The 21,203-nt window shown below is 40.7% G+C and overlaps 1 protein-coding gene across 7 annotated transcripts; it reads right to left on the bottom strand.

Moving 5' to 3' along the window:
* Positions 1 to 862: 862 nt before the first annotated feature.
* On the bottom strand, positions 863 to 10,808 carry LOC102711648 (probable tRNA (guanine(26)-N(2))-dimethyltransferase 2). 7 transcript variants are annotated; one of them, XM_040528102.1, is made up of 13 exons: positions 10,544 to 10,808; positions 10,099 to 10,183; positions 9,871 to 10,016; positions 9,515 to 9,602; positions 9,296 to 9,417; positions 7,246 to 7,385; positions 7,085 to 7,157; positions 6,930 to 7,018; positions 6,702 to 6,807; positions 6,422 to 6,634; positions 2,940 to 3,134; positions 2,780 to 2,857; positions 863 to 1,516 (listed from the first exon to the last, which is right to left on the bottom strand). In XM_040528102.1, exons 1-13 carry the CDS (start codon positions 10,781 to 10,783, stop codon positions 1,382 to 1,384), a joined length of 1,710 nt encoding a protein of 569 aa, XP_040384036.1. In that variant the 5' UTR covers positions 10,784 to 10,808; the 3' UTR covers positions 863 to 1,381. The 7 variants fall into 7 exon arrangements, with proteins under 7 accessions (XP_040384036.1, XP_040384037.1, XP_040384038.1 ...); XM_040528103.1 differs by having other exon boundaries at positions 9,296 to 9,414; XM_040528104.1 differs by having other exon boundaries at positions 9,871 to 9,995.
* Between the last annotated feature and the right edge of the window lie 10,395 nt (positions 10,809 to 21,203).

Below are 21,203 nucleotides of genomic sequence, written 5' to 3'. Positions count from 1 at the left end.
TTGGGGATAGATGTTCAGATGAAACCAACGTATATATATGTATGGAGACAGCTCGTATGATACCCAAAATGTAGTAATGAATCCATGCCATCATCACCGAATATTTGACTTCCTTTATATTCGCCATGCAGGATCAATTTTGGCCTTAATTGATACGATCAATTGATAGGATCAATTTTGGCCAAACAAAATTTTCTTATCGCGCAGACAAACAAAATGTATGACGCATCAATAACAACCCAGAATCTCAAACGATGAAAATTATCCGCAGATAAATTCCACTCAAATTGAAGTGTGCGTTAGATGAAAATCATCGAAACTGAGGACGTGAGACGAGCAGGAACTTTTATCATGTCAATATGGATGATTTGTGCCTTGGCTGGTGCCAACTAAAGCCCAGTTTATGATAGCTCTATATGCTGTATATATTTTTTGCAACGAAGTTTTAGAGACAGGCTGCACAAATTGAGAACTGATGAATTTGAGGTCTCAAGGATACGCTGCTTAATAATTAGGATTGCTTTACATTGCTTGGGCATCTGAGAAAAGATTCAATGTTTATCCTTTTCTTTTCTTTACTTGGTGCTATATTGTAATTGATTTTTTTTTCCTGCAGCCTAAGCGCATTGCCGAACTGCTACGCTAACAGCAGTCATCTTCGTGGACATTTCTGATATATAGTGTCAATATACATTGAGGATTTTACGGTACTTTTATACTACTCTATCCGTTCATAATGCAAGACTTTCTTTATCTTGTCTATATTTATATAGATGGTAATACATCTAGACATATATACAAACCATATACATTGATCAATGTATGAATCTATAACTAAAAAGTCTTACAATACGAAGCGGAAGCGGAGGACTGTGTTTCTTAAAATCATACCTATATATTTAGCTGTTGCGTTGGCTTTGTAAAATCTGATTTCAACGAGATATAAATACTTGCACAGTTTATTCTTAATTTTTTAGCAAGGCACACGGCAGCATCTAGTGTGTTGTGATTCTTCGACTTATATGGCGCATCTGATGTAGCCTTTGTTCCTAAATCTAAATGAGTCAATGCTATGCAAGGTTGAAGAAACAGGAAAGTGATATAATATGCAAAAATAGCTTGTGGCAGTATCTAAGACAGCTGAACGAGGTCATGTTCTAGTGGCTTCCTTTGATCTTCGCTTATGCGAGGAAATAACACTATAGTGTAGATGTGTAATTGCCATCAATCAGAGCACTGACTGTAGGTAATCTATAATGACCATCAAAATTTGGAATGGACATACTTGCCTGTTGAAACAATCTACATGCTCAGTCGGTCAGTACCTAACAAAAGAATGCATCTGATATCTCCAGTCTGCAACCATCATATCAGTATCGATTTATAAATTGTCCACTGGTAGTATCTTTGGTTGTCTACCGGCCTTTGTCTTAGGACCCCAATATTTTTCGGGATTAGGTACAAATCTTGGGGTCTTCCGTGCTGCTAAACTACCAGGTACAAGGGAAAATTTTGCCTGCAGTTGTATAATGAGAAAAAGAAAGAAACAATAAAATATGGAAAACAAGATTCAAGTAATTTAATAAACTAAACATAGTAGCATAGGGTTGATGTTTGAAATACAGTGGTTAATTTGAAGTGCCTTATGTTATCTTACAAAATCTGTTGGGTGGGTACGTACTTTATACAATCACTTTTTGCCTGTGTATATGTACATATGTATGCACTCTTCACAATATTGTTTCAAAATAGTATTTCTCTGCACACGAGCAGATAGTTAGTATAGGTGGCTAATTGAACCCACGTGGTCTTTACGCAAAATTTAAATTTCAGTATCTTCATCTATTTTTAATGTGAAACATTTCTAAAAAAAATATAGATTGAAAAGAGAAAACCTTGAATAGTAAAATGTCCACAAATATCTCTGAAAAATGCAATAGTTAAATTGCTTTGTCTAAAACAGACATCAGTTAGGGGTTTATTTTTATAATTTTTTGAGGCGTTTGCAACTTGTTTTAACAGGAGAGAACTAGAAGCAGGTAAAATTATTGAGCTAAAATCTGTAGGGGTAATAATTATAAAGAATATTTCAATCACAGTAAATAAACAGGGAAATCAGTAAGGACTTGCCATTTTTTAACAAGAGAGCTAGCAGCAGGAAAAACATGTTACATCCATCTACCTTTCTAAAGTTAATTTAAACTAGCATATTACCCTTGCTTTGCAACGGTATTTTACTAAAAAAATATCATTAGCATGTTATTAAAGTAGAGCTAATAAAAATGGTTTGATATAGGTCTTAGTTATTTTTCCTTTCAAAAAATAGAAGGGAGTTGGTGTTATAGCCTTATATGAGTATAGATAATTGCTGGACAGGTAGAGAGTTGTTGCACACTGACAAACGGGACCCGCACGTCATTGACAATAGGGTGGATGAATGGTTAGACACTGATAGAATGGGTCCACACGCCATTCACTCTAGTGGTGGTGGCAGACCACCACCATTAGGATCTTTTTAGTAGTAGTAGATTACAGCAGGAGACACTGACACGCGCTAGTATGGCAATTGTTCCCAACTTAAAGAGGAAACATAACTGTTTCTAATAGGAGAGCCAGCACCCAACAAAAATGTCACTTTAAGTTACTTATCCAGGTTTAAATTATAATGGTCAAATTGGCTTGCAACTATTTGTGACATAAAAATAGCATTGAGCTGCCAGGAGGGTAGTAACCCAGATGACCAGGACAAGGAAAAGAGAATACATGGAACATAATATACCTGTAGTTTAGGCTCTTGGGACAGTATCCTAGTACCTGGATGATTTCCAGGCCGAAACTTTACAGCATGAATCTTGACCTGCAGAGAGGAAAACACCAATTAATCATTAATTGTCAACACTGGGTTCCTAACATTAAACAAATGAAGATTTATTTTATACCCAACATCGCATGATGTCCCAAATTACAGACATAGGGGCATCTGTTTTAAGAGCCAGTGGATCCACATGGCAGCCTGATATTTGATAACCAGCATTTCTGATAGCAGATTGAAACATTGCAATCGTTGGATTGGTGCACTTCAGGATTGCACATAAATTGTGAAGACTAACAAATAAAGGTGCTTTGGGCAATTCCTGCACAAGAATGACATTTATGATTTACAGATTACATGTGTATGTACAAACTCTAATAAGTAGAGCATAAAAAAAACTCGACTAACCTAGGAGGAACAAGACAGCTTTTTAATTAAGAAATTGGCACCCCAATTCACCTCGGCAATGACTTAAAATTAGGTGGTCTGGGCGTGCATTCATGCACATGACCAACTAAGCTAGGTTCAAATCAAAGTAGAGTTTATTACACGGTATAACAGTTCTTTTAATTCCTGAGCTTAAGCATTTTATTTCAGCAGAACAACTAGTGAAACAAATTAAATAAATATGGGGTATGACCGAGAAAGTATGGCTGAAGATTATCATACTCAAATTGCAATGGTCATGAACATAGTGGGAACAGTCAACAATCTGGACAGTTAACGCCAAAATTTGGTAAGATTCTTTAGTGGATTCGGTTATGGAAAGGGCGCAATCAGCCGATGGAAAGCTTATCTAGAATAGTCCGAGTTTAAGAAGGAATCGTGAAGACCATGGGATGGCAGATTAATTCTATCTATTTATTATGCAAGACTTAGTAATTTCTTTTATCTTTAGTTAGTTTTGTCTCGTGTCCAATTAGAACTTTGTTTCCTTTTGTGTTTAGGAAAATACATGTTAAGTCCGATTAGGACTAGGTTTCCTTTTATCTTTAGAAAACATGTGTCACGTCCAATAGAGGTTAGGTTTAGAGCCCAATTAGAACTTGTGTGTTTCCTTTTATCTTTTAGGAAACGTGACGTGTCCAATATGAACTAGTATTCACCCATTGATCTGTTTAGTATCTAGCTTGACAATGACATTGCTAGGCATAATCTTAAATTGTCTCTGTTCGGTCCGATTTTCTAAGATTATTCCCGTTAAGCTAGGCTAGATATTTTATAGATATTGGTCGATAGTCGGTTATAGCCAATGATCCTTGCCATTCTACATGCTCGTTATATTTATATCAATACAATAGTCGATTGTCTTACTTCATTGCTTCTACACCTATCAACTTTACTTATGTCAGTAGTTGTTTAGGTGTTGCATTGGCTTATAAGGATTACATGCAAATTGGTTTCAGTCGATCATACCACATTCATTGTTCATTGAACTATTCCAGTCTATCTGTATCGGACTCCTAGCCAATCCAAGCCTTCAACAGCCAATTGTTCAGCCTACCACCTAAATGTTGTTACATCAACAACCTATTAGCCGAGTTCTAAGTTATCCATCTTGTCGACCATTAATGAGAGGCCTTTTTGCCTTTTAAACTGGACCGACACTTTATCTTCGCCGGACGGTTCACTCTCCCATCACTGCCCGATGAGACCAAGCAACTAGAAGCCTTCGGTAATTAATGAAGCATGACGTGGGCTTTTTGCCCACGTCGCAACGGGACATGGCCCATGCCGCAGTAAGGCCTGTACTACTCCACATGTTAGAAGACTTGACGGGCATTAACTACCCGTAAAGAATGTTTTCCTTTCCTTAGAAGTCAAGCCTACGCACATCTGGTAGCCCCTTGAGATATAAAAGGAGGTCCTTGCCTAGGGAAAGGAGGGGGGCTTTTTCGGAGGCAACCAAGAGGCTCTTAGTAAGATCTACTGCAAGCCAAGCCACTTGAAATTTCCTACACACCATGCAACCACACACAGGAGTAGGGTTTTATGCTTTCCAGTGGCCCCAACCTGTATAACTCGACCGTGTCTTTGTCGTTCCCAAGGGGCCTGACCCCCTACGTCTCTCTCTCTTACAGCTCTCACGCTCTCACCCGCACCCCCGGTCAGAAGCAAAAGGAGGGCCCGACGTTTCCCCGCTCGAGTTTACCCTCTGATAGTAACCATTTAGACTCATTTCCTAACATTTATGCTCGAAGTAAATGAGCCATTGTCATCAGGCATGGCAGTGATACCATGCAAGCAGTAGGTGCTTAGAGCAACTCCAATAGAATGGCCAAATGGCTAGGCAAGCTAAATTTTAGCAAGTACGAAAGAAAAATACCCTCCAAATCACATCCCTCACTAGCCAAACTTAGAGCCTGTTTGGCTGACTATTTGTGGGCCCAGCACTCATCCCATCCCATCTCTCTCTCCTCATGCTACAGTGCATCGTGCCTGCCCCAGCCGCCGCCGTCCTCAGCCGCGCCTCCCGCCGCCGGCCGCGCCGTCCACGCCGTTGCGTGGTCCCCGCGCAGGGGCGCTGCCGCGCACAGACGCCGGACGCCACCCCGCGCACAGACGCAGCCGCGCCGCGCTGCCACCGTGGAGGTCGTCGCCGTCCATTGCCGTCCCCGGCTACGACACAAGAGGGAGAGAGAGGAAGAGAGAGAAGAGGGAGAGAAAGAGGAATAATAGGTACAGAGACTGACAAGTAGGGTCCTGATGTCAGACTCAGAGGATGGATGGAGAGACTGTTCGAGTGAGAAACGAATTTGACTTGACAAATAAAATGGAGAGTGGCGAAATAGATATTTGGAAAGTCCAATTTGAAGAGGTTGTTGGAGATGCTCTTAATGTGGGGTACCTAAATGATCAGATCTACATTATAGGCAAAAAATAGATCTTCTCTAAAAATAGTATTGCTAACTTTTCAACATAGAATGGGTAACATCATCAGATTGAAAACCAGTGATGCAATTTGAGTGAGCTTGAGGCAAGCCATACTAAATGAAGCAAATATAATGCTAGCCAGCACTTCAATCTTTTTATTTACATTATATGGTTGAGTTGGCAATAGTACACATACGCTGGCAAATTTTGATGCAGGCAACCTCATGTCACAAACTAAAGTGAAATTGAATGAAACACTATTTTGCTTGCAATTTTTTTTAGTCAAAAGTTCATTGTCTAGAGAAAAAAAGTCAAGTATTATTTTATTTGTACTCTTTATGAGTTATATTCTCATAATTTGCATAGGAGTTTACTTAGCATCGCATATGATTTCAGATCAAGATGTAGCCTCCTAGTTTACAAATTGAATTTGTGAAATAGCACTAAGTGTCAAACTAAACATTCAAATATAGGATTAAAAACTGCTGTATTCTAAAGATAAAGATGGAAACTCATTATATATGATCCATACATTGTATTAGTTAAGACATACAAAGTCAAAAGAACATTGCCTGCTATGCCTTTTGGTAGCGTAGTCATGCTTATTTTAATAAAAATCAACAAAAGCACAAATTATTGCTGTTATAGCAACAAAAGCATAGGATTTTCTCTAATGTATATAGTTATAGTTGATACCAAACAAAGGCCAAAAGAACTAAAAGAATAGGGCATTACCTCCGATACTGATGTCATTATAGCTGAAATCTTGGCAAAAGCAGAATATGTGCAACTCATAGCTTGGATACTCGACAAAATACAAGCAGCCCATTCTTTGTCATGCATTGGATCACTCCATATAGGTCCCCCCATCACAAAGTTATGGCCACATTCAGAACATTCCTGAGCTACAACAGGGGAAAAATTTGGTAGGGCAATATTCCTCGTGTCCTGAAAAAAGGGATCATGCGCATAAGCACATCATGCAAGAACAATGAAACAAAAATAAGAATACTACCTTTGAGTTAATTCTTCCAATGTTTTGAAAGTGAAATGAACTGCATCCAGTACATTGGTAGACATGTGCTAATCTAAGGGGTGAGCTTTTTACTTTGCTAGCTGAACTGCATGGAAAAAGTCACACTTGTAATTGCATTGTAGGCCATAAAAGATAACAAAAATAGCACAGATAACATAAATCCTAAGGAAAGGAACGTGTAGAGGAAAGAATTCAGCAGGCAACAACGTGAAGATTCGCACAAAGACCCTAATGTAGAAATCCATGTGCACTGATATTATAGGAACTATATAGCGCTTGTGGCGGATGGCATGTGACTGCAACAAAAAAAATCCAGTTATAGTAACATTGGGAGAATATAAGAAAACTAACTCAACTATTACCTCAATACAAGCAAGAAGAATCCTCAGGGCCATCTCATGGCAGTGTTTGCCCTTCAATGGATAAGACCCATACCTGGAGGTTTAAAACATTAACATAGTAACGACTAAGGAGTCAGTACATTCATGTGTTTAGCAATTGATTTTTCATGTTTAAAACTAACTTGGAAAAACAAACTTCTGCATTGCCGCCAGCAAGCACAGCCATGTCTGTAGCTGAGCACATCAAGATACCACCATCTGCAACACACTGAACTGCCGAATCTAGAAATGCAGCTGGCGATCCATAAGGGTCAATGTCAACCTGATTGAAGAAGTCTATGGCATTAACACAGAAAAATATGGATAAATATTTCCCCTGGAACTTGGGGGAAATTTGGGACATATGCAGATGAGATGGCCAAATATGAGGAAAATGATGCATTATTTTTTTCATAATTTAGAACAAACAATTAGCTCCCTTGATAAAAACATGTCACCCTTAAAATACCTAGTTTCAACCATTAATACATACAGGAACATCCAGATTGGTCACTTGAAGCCAAGGTTACATCCATGCAGTTGCATGTTGATAGTTGTTTCCTAACAAAATACTCCATCCATTTCATTTTATAAAGCTTGCATGCCAGTATCTTTATTCTTTACTTTGTTAACCCCTATTTATTGCAGTCTCTGTCCTGGAAGACATCCCACTGACTACTCTTTCCTATTTACAATATTTAAATATGCGTAGCATGGTAATAACTCATCTTTCCTTGATTTAATGCTCTCCTTAATCCTTGTGCCTACACAAAATAAGCCTTGTATTTTGAAATAGAGGAAGTACTATATAACATAAAATACACTAAGTTACAACACTTCTAAAACGCCATACTTCATCTTTGCTAGCATGTGATATCATAATAAACAGTTGGTGATAAACTTCTGTGGATTTATGCTTGTGCAACTTCATGTCCTTTGTATCTATGAAAGACAGCCAAAAGTGACCATGTATGATGGTGATCCATCAGTTATAATGTTGGAGCGCCTGAATCACTTTGTTTATTTTGTGTGTTTAGAATTTGACATGTAGGTTATTTAAGATCCATTGCAATGTGCATGTACTTGCCTGGTGTTTATAAATTGTGAGTGGATAGATTATAGTTACTAACTCGGTGGATTTTGAAAGGGTGTATTTTATTTTGAAAAAGTCTTCAAGATTAAATTTTGGCAATTGACTTCTCAAAAATAAGTTCTTAATATCAATAGAACAATCATTGGTGTAAACAATTCAAGATTTGAATCTCTGATACATTTAGTACTGGTGCATGAACTTGTGAGGTGAGTGCAATTTAGTACATGACCTTGTAAATCGCTCATTTCAGTGCACAAATTTGTCTAGTGAGTGCAAATCAAAGCTAAAACAAGACGCCATGAGTAATTTCATTAAGTTGGACACCAATTAGGGATCTCAAATAGGCTTGCATGTCAACATAATGTCAGATACATATGCACATGCTCAATCAAACATAAAGTCATTTTATGAATAAATAAAGGAAATATAAGAAAACAACAAAAAATTAAATAAAAACAAAGCATACATAAAGGATATTTGCACATTTCTCACGGTCTCGTGTGTACATGTGACATCCTAATCAACTATAACTCAACATGACTTGCCACAATATGTCGTTTTGAACTTTTCGCACACACTAAACAAGTTCATGCATCAAATAAGCATTTTATGAGTTTATGTTCTAAATTGCACCAACCAAATAAGTTTGTGTACCACCAACACAATTTAATCATTTTTTAAACACTACATATACTAGTAACTTGAGTAGCTTTGTCATATGAACATCCATAGAGTGAGTATAGTTTAAGTGTAAAAACATCTCCATATGGATGCCCCAAATATTTGATATATATATATATATTAGTATTCATAAGTTGCAAGCATAAAAATATCACATGACTAATCATATAAACTTCCTTTTTATGGTCTGTCAGCAGAGCATTAGCTGTGGTATTATGCTCAAAATCAAAATCTTGTGCAAAAATGTCAAATATTTAAACATTGGATCATGAATATTCCATGCCTATATCTACTCAATTTGGTTTTCTAATCTGTAGAAGGTATTGTTCAACCTAATCATCACCATGACATCGTAATTAACAGGCACTCTGTTATTCTTGCCCATAAAACTCATACATTTAGAAGTAATAAAGCCATACCACATCAAATTCTTTTGGGTGGGTGAGCATGTAAACACGTGCATCAGCAAGATGTGGTACCACCTTTGAAGATGCAACACTGCCATTGTGGCGGATATTTTTTTTACAGGCCTCTATAGCTGCTGCAATAAATGAAAGAATATTTTAGAATAATTAGATGAGAAAGGTTAATACTCTGAAAAATCATATGCAACAGTGTCATATAAATATAATACGCACCTTCATTGTTATCAACAGCTATAACTTCCCCAATCCCATCTACTTCAAGGGCATACCTAATAGCTCTTAATCCCGATGCAGCTAAAGCCTGCAAGACCCGTGGCAAGAAGAAACTGAAGAGAAAGAACCAGGATGGCATATGCAAATATGCAAGCTCTATTTACTCTATCTATTCAAACCTTAAATCTCTATATTAAACTAAACTCCATACTGAATATGCTTCCCTCTATATACATAATATCACATTTTTTTGTCTTACCATTATTACACAACAGTTGTCCTGTTAAGTACAGGTATAGGTTCAGCATATGCATAGGCGTGCATGTGTGTACGAGTGCAAGAATTCATTGATGTACCTCAAGAACTTTGGGTGGTTTATAGCCAGTTTCTTCATTCAATGCCTTGTCCTCAAATCCTCCTCTTATGTGGTCCAATTCTTCGGGGTGATGTTTTGGCAGTATTTCAGCATGACTGCCTGTGCCTGGTTCATCGTTGGAAATACCTGGTCAGGTAAATTACACAAATATGAGTAGTAATCTAGTAGAGAAATGAGTGGTGAATGTTTTTATTTCCAAAATAAATACCTTTTCTTAATTGGGCATCATGCTCTTCACGTCTTCGCGAAATAAATGACCTCAATACAGCAATGGAAAGATCTCTGTTATTAACCTGATAATTTTTGTTGGAAAATAGCATAAGTACAGAAGTGGAAACATTTGTTTCAAGCCGAGTTCAGAAGATATTCAAACCATCCATGAAATTCTTAGAGAGCAACTGTTATCTGATTTACTAATTGGACAGAGGAAACGTACGATGAGCAGTGCAGATAATATATATAATCGAAACAGTATTGCTCAAAAACAACCAATACCAATCCAAGTTACTATCCAATGCTTGTCGCTCCAGTCTCCGAAAGCATTATAAATTGAAGCAAATATGCGCCCTCAACTTCTCCAGCCCTAACAAACTAAACCCCCTCACAGCACAGAGCGAGAAAGAGACAAGATCCGAAGCTAGAAGAGGCGGGACCTGGGCCTTGTTGTAGAAGACCGAGTTGGAGTCGTCGGCGAAGATCTCCGCCTTCCCTTCCCTGATGGTCGCTGGGAATCCTCCGCCGCCACGAGCCCCGGGACCGGGAAGCTCCGGTGGCTCCAGGCGGGAAGAGGAGGACGAGCAGGCGAGCACGAGGCGGGCGACCAGATTCGCCGACGATGATGGGTTGAGGCGCGGATTGCGAATCCGGGAGAAACGGCATGCGAGGGGGGGCATTCGTACATTCGGTGGCGATGCTGTATTCTGGGGCTCTGTGTTGTGTGCAAGAAGAAACGGGGACTCTAGTCCTCTCGTCTCTCGTACGGACTACGGATGAATGATGAGTGCTTGTTTATTTGCCACGTGTCCAGCACAAATCGCAAAGCAGCCAATACATTCGCAGGCCGCGTTCGGCTGTGGTTTTCATAACGGGAGCACATAACATGTATGATTAATTAATTATTAATTAGAAAAATCTAGAAAATAAATTAATATGAATATTTAAAACAACTTTCCTATATATATCGTTTAATAGTTTGGTACGTGCGCACGAAAAAAGAAATATGGTTTCACTAATTGACGAACATGGCCATAGTCTCTGAGGGTGTTTGGTTTGTGTCCTGCTGCTTAGGCCTTGTTTAGTTTGCAAAAATATTCTACAAAAATATCAAATCAAGTATTTTAACACCCATTTAAGGTAAATACTCTAATTACAAAACAAATTTCAGATCCCGGCTGAAAACTGAGAGACGAATCTTTTAAGTCTAATTAATCCATCATTAGTACATGTTGGTTACTATAGCACTTATGGCTAATCACGTTCTAATTAGGCTTAAAAGATTCGTCTCACGATTTCCTGCATAACTATGTAATTAGTTTTAATGTTTATATATATTTAATGTTTTATTTATGTGTTCAAAAATTTGATGTGATGTTTTTAGGAAAAGTTTTTGGGAACTAAACGAGACCTTATTTGCCTGACCATGACGCTACCTGAGCTCCAACAAGCACTTGTTTGATTTGTGCCCTAACGTGTTCTGAACTAGGCTGACCTGCCCCTTTATTAGCCTAATTGATCCTCTGGCCCATTCATTAGCCTGAGTCAGACCATCCAATTCTTACACCTGAGCTTCAGGCAAATGCTATTGCTGATGTATGTGCTAATGTTTTAATGTTTGTATGCTAGTCAAACTTCTGTTGTGAGCTTTAATACCTCTCAGGCATACAGTACCAGCCAAATACACATACATTTAGCCTGTCTGATAAAGCAAGTTCTATTTCTCTGGAGGCTACCTGTCAGGCATCGTTTTCTCTTAGGCGTGAACCTCAGGACAGCAATCAAACACCCTCTTTGTCACGGGGGCATTCGTTCCTGGCATAAAAGCATACCTAGCAACACATCTAAATTTGTTCTTTATATCTTCGTTTAGATGATCATCCAAAAGAGTTTCCTTATCTATATAATTGTGTGCTCCAGTAGATCATCCATATTATTTCATCTATATTTCACTCTATTATATTTTATTGATACATGTAATTACCATACATTTGTCCGGTGTTGTCTTTACGATTTGTTCAGTATGTTCGGGTACCTGTGCTGTCTCCACGAATTAAACACCAAGAGTGCACTGAAGACATTCAGTGATTAGTAATCATAATAAACTAATTAGTACTAATTAATGGCTGCAATCATGTTTCTTCTGGATTGTTCATAATCAGCTGTTGATGTCCAGATATGCCTGAGATTGTACAGATTATTTTTTTGGAAGAAATTTTTTTTACAAGTGTTTCTGCACAACAGAAACTCTGACCAACTGAAACACATTCCGAATGAACAGGATACCAGCAAGTGCTGGCAACATGATGTATTTATCCTACAGCAGAGAGCACCAGGCAGGCATCAACTACTCAGGGGTCAGGACAGAGACAGAGAGACAACCTTGCAAAGCATATTGTTTAGATCAAGCCGAGAATCTTGACAAGAAGTATTGAATCTATGGTGACAATTTTTTCTTCTCGGTTCATAATATATAATTTCATAGATAGATCAGACAGTTCAATCCATTGCTGTCTCTCAAACCACCAACAATTTTGGTGTACATGTATATGAAGTAATTATGAGCTAACTGCTGCCCCCTTCTTTTTCCATACCGCTGCACATCAATATAGTTATACCTGAATGGCTACAACAGAAAACATAAATGGAGAACTTTGATACAGTTTCAGTTTATTTGTCTGTTCTTCCTGAGAGACTTAATTCATTTCTTTTGGTATACGGCAAAAACAGCTACATGCAATTAAACTGTAACATCCCAGCCCAAGGCTTAATAGGATTTGATAGGTACTCATACCAACAAGTTACAACTTCTTTTCCGGAAGCTTATCTCGAGAGAACTCCAAGGTTAAGTGTGCTTGGCCTGGAGCAATCTTGAGATGGGTGGCCGACCGGGAAGTCATTTCTCGGGCTCGCATGAGCGAGCACAAAATGCGCAGAAAAGACATGTGTGTTGGTTGTGTGAGGGATCTCCGAGCAATCCTATTTCTCGGGTGCGGAAGTCATTTCTCGGGTGCGCATGAGTGAGGAACAGCTATAACATATTTAGCGCTTGTTTGTTTCCACCACTCGGGCAAGGGGTAGGCCCTTTCCCTCGTTGCCTTTGTCTTTCCCTACTCTTTTACCCGAGTAGCCCTTTCACCCCCGAGGTGAAAGTCCTCCTCTATTTATTTGAACAACATTTAACATACCGGGCTCTTTTTTTTCTTTAAAACGGGAACTGCTCGGGTGGCCCCTCGCTCTTCAAGATAGGTGACCGACCGGGAAGTCATTTTTCGGGTGCGCATGAGTGAGGAGTGCGCAGAAGAGAGCGCATGAGTGAGGAGTGCGCAGAAAAGACATGTGTGTTGGTTGTGTGAGAGAAGTCTTGATCTACTAGAGCACAGGCCCGACCTAGGAGGGTTCCTAGGGTTGGGGCGTGACATAAACAATCTCTGAAGCAAATTTAACAAATAGGTCACAAAAGCATAGTTCATACATCAATCTCTGAAACAAATTTATCCACACACACAGTTCCTACAGACATGACTGAAGCAAACATGGTTCATGCAATTAAGGATGTGTTTGGTTCGTGGACTAGCTGGGATGGATTGGATCCATCCTGTGTTTGGAGGATGGGTTGGTTTTATTTTTCTGTTTGGTTGGAGAGATGAGTTGGACCTGTTTTTTGTTTGGTGGGAGGGATAAGATGAGATGAAGTGAAGACATCACTTGTTTGGTTCGAGGGATGAACGTAAGATGATTGGATGTGATTACCTCTCTATAATGAGTTGGTGAGGTTATCTCTCATGTCCAAAATAAAATATTGAATACGATGAATAATGTAAAGTAATTAAATGTTTAGCTATGCATTTAAAATATTTAAATAAAATGTAATAAATGGAGACTCATATGATAAGGAGTGGACATTTTACTATTAACTATAACCACAACTAATACATGGAATTACATACGTTATTTCACATAAATAGAGGCACACATATGACAGGGTGACATATTTTTGCAATTCAAAATACAGACAAACAACAAATTTGCTAGTTTGCTATATGACAGCACAATATACCATCCACCATTTGCGACAGCCACAATGCCACATGCATCCAGAGCAAAGAAAAAAAGTAAGAACGATGTAGCATACTACTACCCCCATTTCATTACCCCATTTCATAATACAAGATGTTTGACTTTTTTAACACTTGACTATTCGTCTTATTCAAAAATTTACTACAAATATAGAAAATGATAAATCATGCTTAAAGTTAAATCACAGGCAAAAAAAAATTATATTTTCATAAAGTTTTGAATAAGACGAATGATGAAAAGTTATAAAAAAAAGTCAAACATCTTGCATTATGAAAACATCTTGCATTATGAAAATGGAGGGAGTAGCATCTAGTGGAAAAAAGCAGTAAGAACGATACAGCAATCCAGCATACAGCATCCCGGTCCCATCCGGCGGCGAGCTCTTCCCCCGGGCGGCAGTGGCGAGCTCTTCCCCTGGGCGGCATGCAGCGACGAGCTCTCCCCCCTCCGGCGGCGGCGACTGCTTCACACCCCGGCGGTGGCGAGCTCTTCTCACTGCCCGGGAAAGAGGAGGGATCCCAGAGGGAGGAGAGGAAGAGGAAGAGGAAGGGGAAGAGGACGGGTGGCGGCGACCTCACCTGGAGACGAAGGGGACGGGAGGAGGGAGGGGAGGGGAGAACTAGCATGCTGGTGCCGGGAGTTCTTGTCGCCGCCGCAGCCTCGTCTCCCCGCGCTGTCGTGTCGCACGAGGCAGAAACGCTCTGGTGTCACGGTGATTTTTTTTTTGGAGCGGTGACGCTAGGGTGGGCCCTTTCTCATGGGCGCGCCCGCACCCGCGGCTGGGTTTCCCACGTCCGACAAAAATTTATCGATCATCTCACACCCTGAATCTGAATCTAAGTGGTATATTTTCTCTTGGTTCGACTCATTCCCTCAGCTTTTAAATCAAACAAGGGCAATACCAGATTGGCTTCATCCCAACCCTTGAAGTCCTACCAACTGTCGTGGTCTTTTTGGGATTTTCTCTAAGTGTATTCGGCGATTATGCATTATCGGCTCGTCCTCCCTTGGGTCTCTTTCATCTCTGAACTACCGATACTTGGGCATTTCCCCATCAGGAAAGTATCTGGGCCCTCTCTGGTGTGATTCCCCATTGGGAGTTCCATCGGCCACCTGTCGGATTAATCCCGATAGGGTGTTTACCGGTACCCCCGATTGATTGATGAGGGCATGGTGCACTGCCGAATCTACCATGTCTTGTAGATTCGGCTCGTTTTCTAGGGGAGGGTTGCTGCCACCTCCTTTCTCTGCGTCAGTTCCTTTTCCTGCTTCACCTCCTTTCTGACGATCTGAACTCGACGTCGGAAGTTGAGACTTCTGTATTGGCCCGCCTCGCGTCATGCTGAAAGACTCGAGGCACAACTTTTGGAACTTGTCCATGTGGCGTTGCACCAAGGCCCGTTGTTCGTCGGTGAGGCTCTCCCAGGTGATGGGGAGAATGTTCTCCGCGCTGACTTCCTTCGCGGCCATCGCTGTTGTCTTGTACTGACGTGCACTCGATCGACCTGCGGTTGAGCTAGGTTCTTGACACGGGTTCCACCGGGCGTGCCAAAAATGTGTTGACGCTGAAAATAACAATCAACGGTCACACACGTAGGCTTGGGAATCAATCTTAGACCATTCCAGTGCAGGACCTAATTCTTACATATACCGTGCGTGTCAGTCAGTTTGATTCTGTAACTGACAAGATATAACATGGAAAGGGTTAACCCCGAAATCGCTATCGGTCGGATAGCCGATACCGTTCTAGGACCCTAGCCGATAGACTAGACGATCAGCTTTATGGGAATTTCGTGACAACAGTTATAAATATGCTCAATCGGCTAAGTCAGAAGCAGGATAAATACTAGATAAGCCAGCCGGCAAGTCAATCTTAAAAAATCGGACCTAACCGAGACAGTCTTAAGATTAACCGGTCGATCGGACCGCTCCGCTAAATTGTTAGGCGATGTAAAACTAAACATGGAATTTTCACAATAAACTGGAACGCTATACTAATTACTCGCGCAAAACAATAATAATCGACAGCATACGTGCCTAACCTAGACCTAGAAGATCGAACTTAATCGAGATAGTACAGATCTAATCTCAGTCACGCATAACATCAAATGAATATTATATCACATGAGTAATAAAACAGCGAAGCAACATAATCTGCCAACTAATCTATTAAACTCAGCCGATCGGACAAACTTCCACAGCCAGATTATACCGAACACACGTAGATCAGACTTAACCGAGACAGTATACAGTTTAGCATAATATAACTATGGAAACATGAAGATCGCCAGGCTTAATCAACTAATCAACAGATCACTTAAGATAATGCTGGCTAAACCTCCAGCGATAAGCCCCTACGAACCTCCAATTCAATCTAACAACACAGATCCAATAAACCAGATTGATCGGACTGAACCGAGACAAAATCAGGCTGATTAGAACAATGCTACCAGATAGAAAATAAGAATGCGTAGAGACTTGAACGAGCGCTAATACTGCTTCAAACCAACAGATCAAAAGCAGAAATAGAACTCAGCCCGCCGGTCAACCAAGCAGAAGATTGGGTTTAACCGAGACAGTTCTGTCTTAGTTGATCGACGGGTTTTGACAAACTAGAACTTACATTGCGAAGCTGACAAAACTTGCGCCGAAAGCTCAAGCAAGTCGAAGATTTGAGGCGATGCGCCAAATTTAATTGATCGAGAGATATTTTACAAGGATCCCGGGCACCTATATTTATAGCCCCGGGAGATAACTAACCGGATAAGAATCCGCTACCAACTAACTTTACATTATTCGGACTCTAATTAAATAACAGAATCCTAAACAAACTTCAAGATAAACTCCTACTTAATTTACACGGACTCATGGTCGAACACTGAATCGATCTCCAGGTTTTGGGGCCAATCGAACTCCAATCCTTGTCCGATTTGGACTCTTATCGGCTGTAATCCCTTTGCGTCCAGCTTCCTATTTTCAGCCGATTCAAGCTTCCTCATCCGATTCGGTCCTTCACCGTATTTCAATCAATAACGCCCATTTGCTAAAATCGGGCGTTAACACCAACCAAACACATCCTAAAAGTAGTGATACAACCAACTCATTTGGTCCCTAGGGAAATAATCTCATTCTGTAAACGCAAGTACTCCCTCTTTTTTTTTTGACGTCGACTTTTTATTTACGTTTGACCCTTTGTCTTATTCAAAAATTTTGTCCAATTATACAAAATTATAAATCATACTTAAAGTTACTTTAGTAATAAATCAAATCATAACAAAATAGTCAATAATTATATAAATTTTTTGAATAAAACGAAGGGTCAAACGTAGACAGAAAGTCAACGGCGTCAAAAAAAAAACAGAGCGAGTAGTATGCTTTCGCTGCCCAGCCAGACCACTGATATCCATGGGCATAATTCTTTCTTCTCTTTCATTTCTTTGGAATTCTAATTTATCTTTCTATAGCTGGAATCTATCTTTTTCCAGTGAAATAACTTCACTTAACCGATCATTTCTTTCCAGCCTAGCTAAAGCAATAATCTTTTTTTTTTCTCTGACCACATATTATTCATTGCAAGAATTGCAGGACTACTCTCACCTATATATGACGAAGAACTACCTCCTGCCCGTTTTGCCTTTTCTGCCTTCTTCCCTAGTGGTCTTACCATTGATTCAGCTGTAGGTGTGCCGTTGGGATCTTCAAATTAAATAGAGTTTGGGCTCGGGCATGCTATAGGACTTCAACTTGATTCTTCTGTTTTTACTGAGACAGCAAAGTGGTCAACTTTGGATGATGATGTAATAGCTGCCAACAGTGCATCAAACTAAATGTCTTCTTCTCATTTGACTTGTACAATGTGGAAGCCTGACTTATTTGCACAAACAGATAAAAATTAATATAACTAAAAACTTGTTAAATTGTTCTTGAATGGCTCCCCAACAGTTGTTTAGAGAATTCATGTTACGCTCGGAGATGAAGTCATTGTTTTCATAAAATTATTGATGTATCCTTGCCCAATAAGAATCATGGTTTTGCTCATCACGTACGATTGGATCCAAAGTTGTATTAAGCCATGCCGATACTAACAATTTGTCTTCTTCAATAGAGAATTTTTTTGACCTCTTGTTGTTTGGTCTTGATGTTGCAATTTCGCTGCTCTCCAGTTGGGCTACAAATTTGACTGGGATCCCAAGTTTGTACATTAATATCTGAACCCAACAAACCAGCTTCGCTTTCCATTGATTAACCTAGCAAAACAAACTAATCCTCACAATATTTAGCTCATTTTTTTGCTGACCATGTACATTATAGAGGCAAAGATATGTAATGCCCATAAAACACTGCAATAATATTGAAAAAAAATGCACCAATTATGAGCTAATCTGAAACACGACTCTGCATAGGCTGAAACATTTTCCTTCCGAAAATCATTCACGGCTACATCTGCTAGTCAGGAATTATTTTCAACAAAATAAAAATTAAACGATGCTTCTTTTCTTGTGCTGATAATTCATCTGTAGTTGAGAAAGGGAAATGAGAGGAGGGAGGACTACAAACCCAAGTTGAGGGGCATGATAACAAAACGTATGATTGGCTGCAGATCTACTAGGCGACATCCTCCAATAGCTCACTGAACTGCTAGTTGTGGAAACAATTATCACGCCCAGAAATTTACACCAATTTCTGAACAATAGCATGTATTAATCTCGGTCCAGGAATCAGCCCAAGTAAACACTATGACAAATTAATACACAGTTCCACGACTTAAAAATATATACAAACAATTATCTATCGAAATGCAGCGTAAAAGGAAAACAAACTAAACCATCTAATCTTCAGCTTCAGCTTGCGATGACGGCTCCACACACGGGCATTCCTGACGGCGGACTGAACCTCACTTCAACCTTAGGAACAACCTTCTGACTGAAACTCTGGCACTTGCTCTGGTGGGGAAAATTAAGTAAGGCTGAGTACAAACCACCGTACACAACAAGTAACACCCAAGAGAGAAGAATAATGAATGCATTTAGGGTAACAAGGATAGGCTAAGGTTAAATTACACAAAAGCGGCAGTAATTTAGCAAAACAGTAAATAAAATAGACTGAAATAAAAAGTAAAGTAAAGTACTTGAGAATAACCACCATTCACTGTTCAACGTTACACCACGTTGCAACAGGCCCAAACCACTGTCCAGTGTTACACCACACTGCAACAGGGTCAACCCAGTTCTAAATTAATCAGGTTATTAAAGGTTCAACTAATCCTAGTGAATCTGTCAGTTCGCCCAATAACCACGGGCACGGCTATTCGAATAGTTTTACTCTACAGAGGTGTACAACTTTACCCACAAGACATGGCTCCCAAGCATGTTACCATGCCCCAACGTATCACCACGATACCTCAGTACGGAAACCATGATAAGACCTTTCATCTAACCCTCCCTAGACAATCGTACCACACTTCAGGTTTCGCCCCCTCCTTTACACCAAGTCGGGCAGCTCTCTCTTGTGCCTAAGTGAATCCGGAAGCAGCATAGGACCATCGTTACACCACGATTTCCATCCATACTCCATCACACCCACCCTTGCCTGGGTACGTCGAATAGGGACAAGCTAGACTACAAGTCTCACCGTTGCCCATTTTGGCCTGTGGTTAGTACGTGTAAGACTTCCAGGGTTTCCTGAGAACCGGTCCTTAATTGCCATGAGCACGACTCTCAAAACCATGCACCCACAGCCCACCATAAGCAATATTTTAGTTGGCATTAATCCACATTGGGAAATTAACCATGATCACAACCATTAAAGGTCTATTAAGTCTAACAGTAATTAAATGATAACTAGTGGGAATCAACGGATATTTAAGGGTAAATGCCCAACAGATAAATAAAATAAATAGGTTTGCATAAAACAAATGCATGTTTGAATGTAAAGAAGAGATTTTATAAACATAGGTTCAACATGATCAAAGAAGGGTGCCACTTGCCTTGCTCAGACCCACGAGGAACTTCGGCGATGACTTCGAGAATGAACGGCTCTTCGACTGGGTCAAAACCTACGACAAACAAGGCAAAATAAGCAAAACAGGCTATAAAACTACTAAAACAGAGAAAGAAACTATTTTTAATGGATTCTTGGCATTTTTCTGGATTTAATTAAACTTGAATGGACCTAAACGGAGACTAGATGAATTAGTTATGAATTTTAGAATATTAACTGTGTTTTTAAACTAAACAGGAAAACCTTAACGATTTATTGCGCAATTAATTGGAGGCGATGATGTCAGCACAGAGGAGAGAGGAGGAGGCTGACATCTGGGACCCACTCAACTATGGCTCAGCCGAGAGAGAGGGAACAACGGCTGACACGTGGGGCCCGCGAGGAGAGAGAGAAAGGGGGAGCGAGGGAGAGCTGACAAGGCGGGGCCCATGTGTCATGGAGTCGAGAGACAGACAGGTGGGGCCCATGGCCCACAAAGAGGTGGTGACTGGCGGGTGGGTCCCACCGGTCATTGAGAGAGCAGAGGAGGGAAGAGGTGACCGAACGGAGGAGGGGAGAGCGGCCGGGCGACGGGCGGCGGTGGAGGCGGCGACGGAGGGCGGCGTTACGCTAGCGGCGGAGGCGGGCAAAGGTGAAGAGGGACTGGCGGTGGCTGGGGAGAGGCGGCAGTGGCCAAGCGGCAACGACATGCTAGCAGCCGCGGCGGCTGAGCGACGGTGACGGCCGTTGGCCCGATAGCGTGGCGTGCGCAAGGGGGAGGCGGCGCGAGGCGGGCACGCGACAGCGGTGCATGGCGCGCATGGCGGCAAAGTGGCCAGAGAGAACAAAGGGAAGGAGACAGGAGCTCAGCCGTGCGGGCGAAGGCGGGTAGCGCGGCACGGCGCGGCGGCGACGCCGAGCGGCGTGGTGTGCTCGCGGCGGCAGCGGAGAGGAGAGGAAGGGGAGGGAATGGGCCGGCACTCACCGGCGGTGGAGGACGGCGAGGCGAGGGTGATGGCGGACGGAGGGGTGACGACGATG

This window comes from Oryza brachyantha, chromosome 10 (assembly GCF_000231095.2).
Source record: "Oryza brachyantha chromosome 10, ObraRS2, whole genome shotgun sequence".
NCBI lineage: Eukaryota > Viridiplantae > Streptophyta > Magnoliopsida > Poales > Poaceae > Oryza > Oryza brachyantha.
Note: the sequence above shows the minus strand (reverse complement) of the source record. Positions and strands in the feature narration are given on the sequence as shown.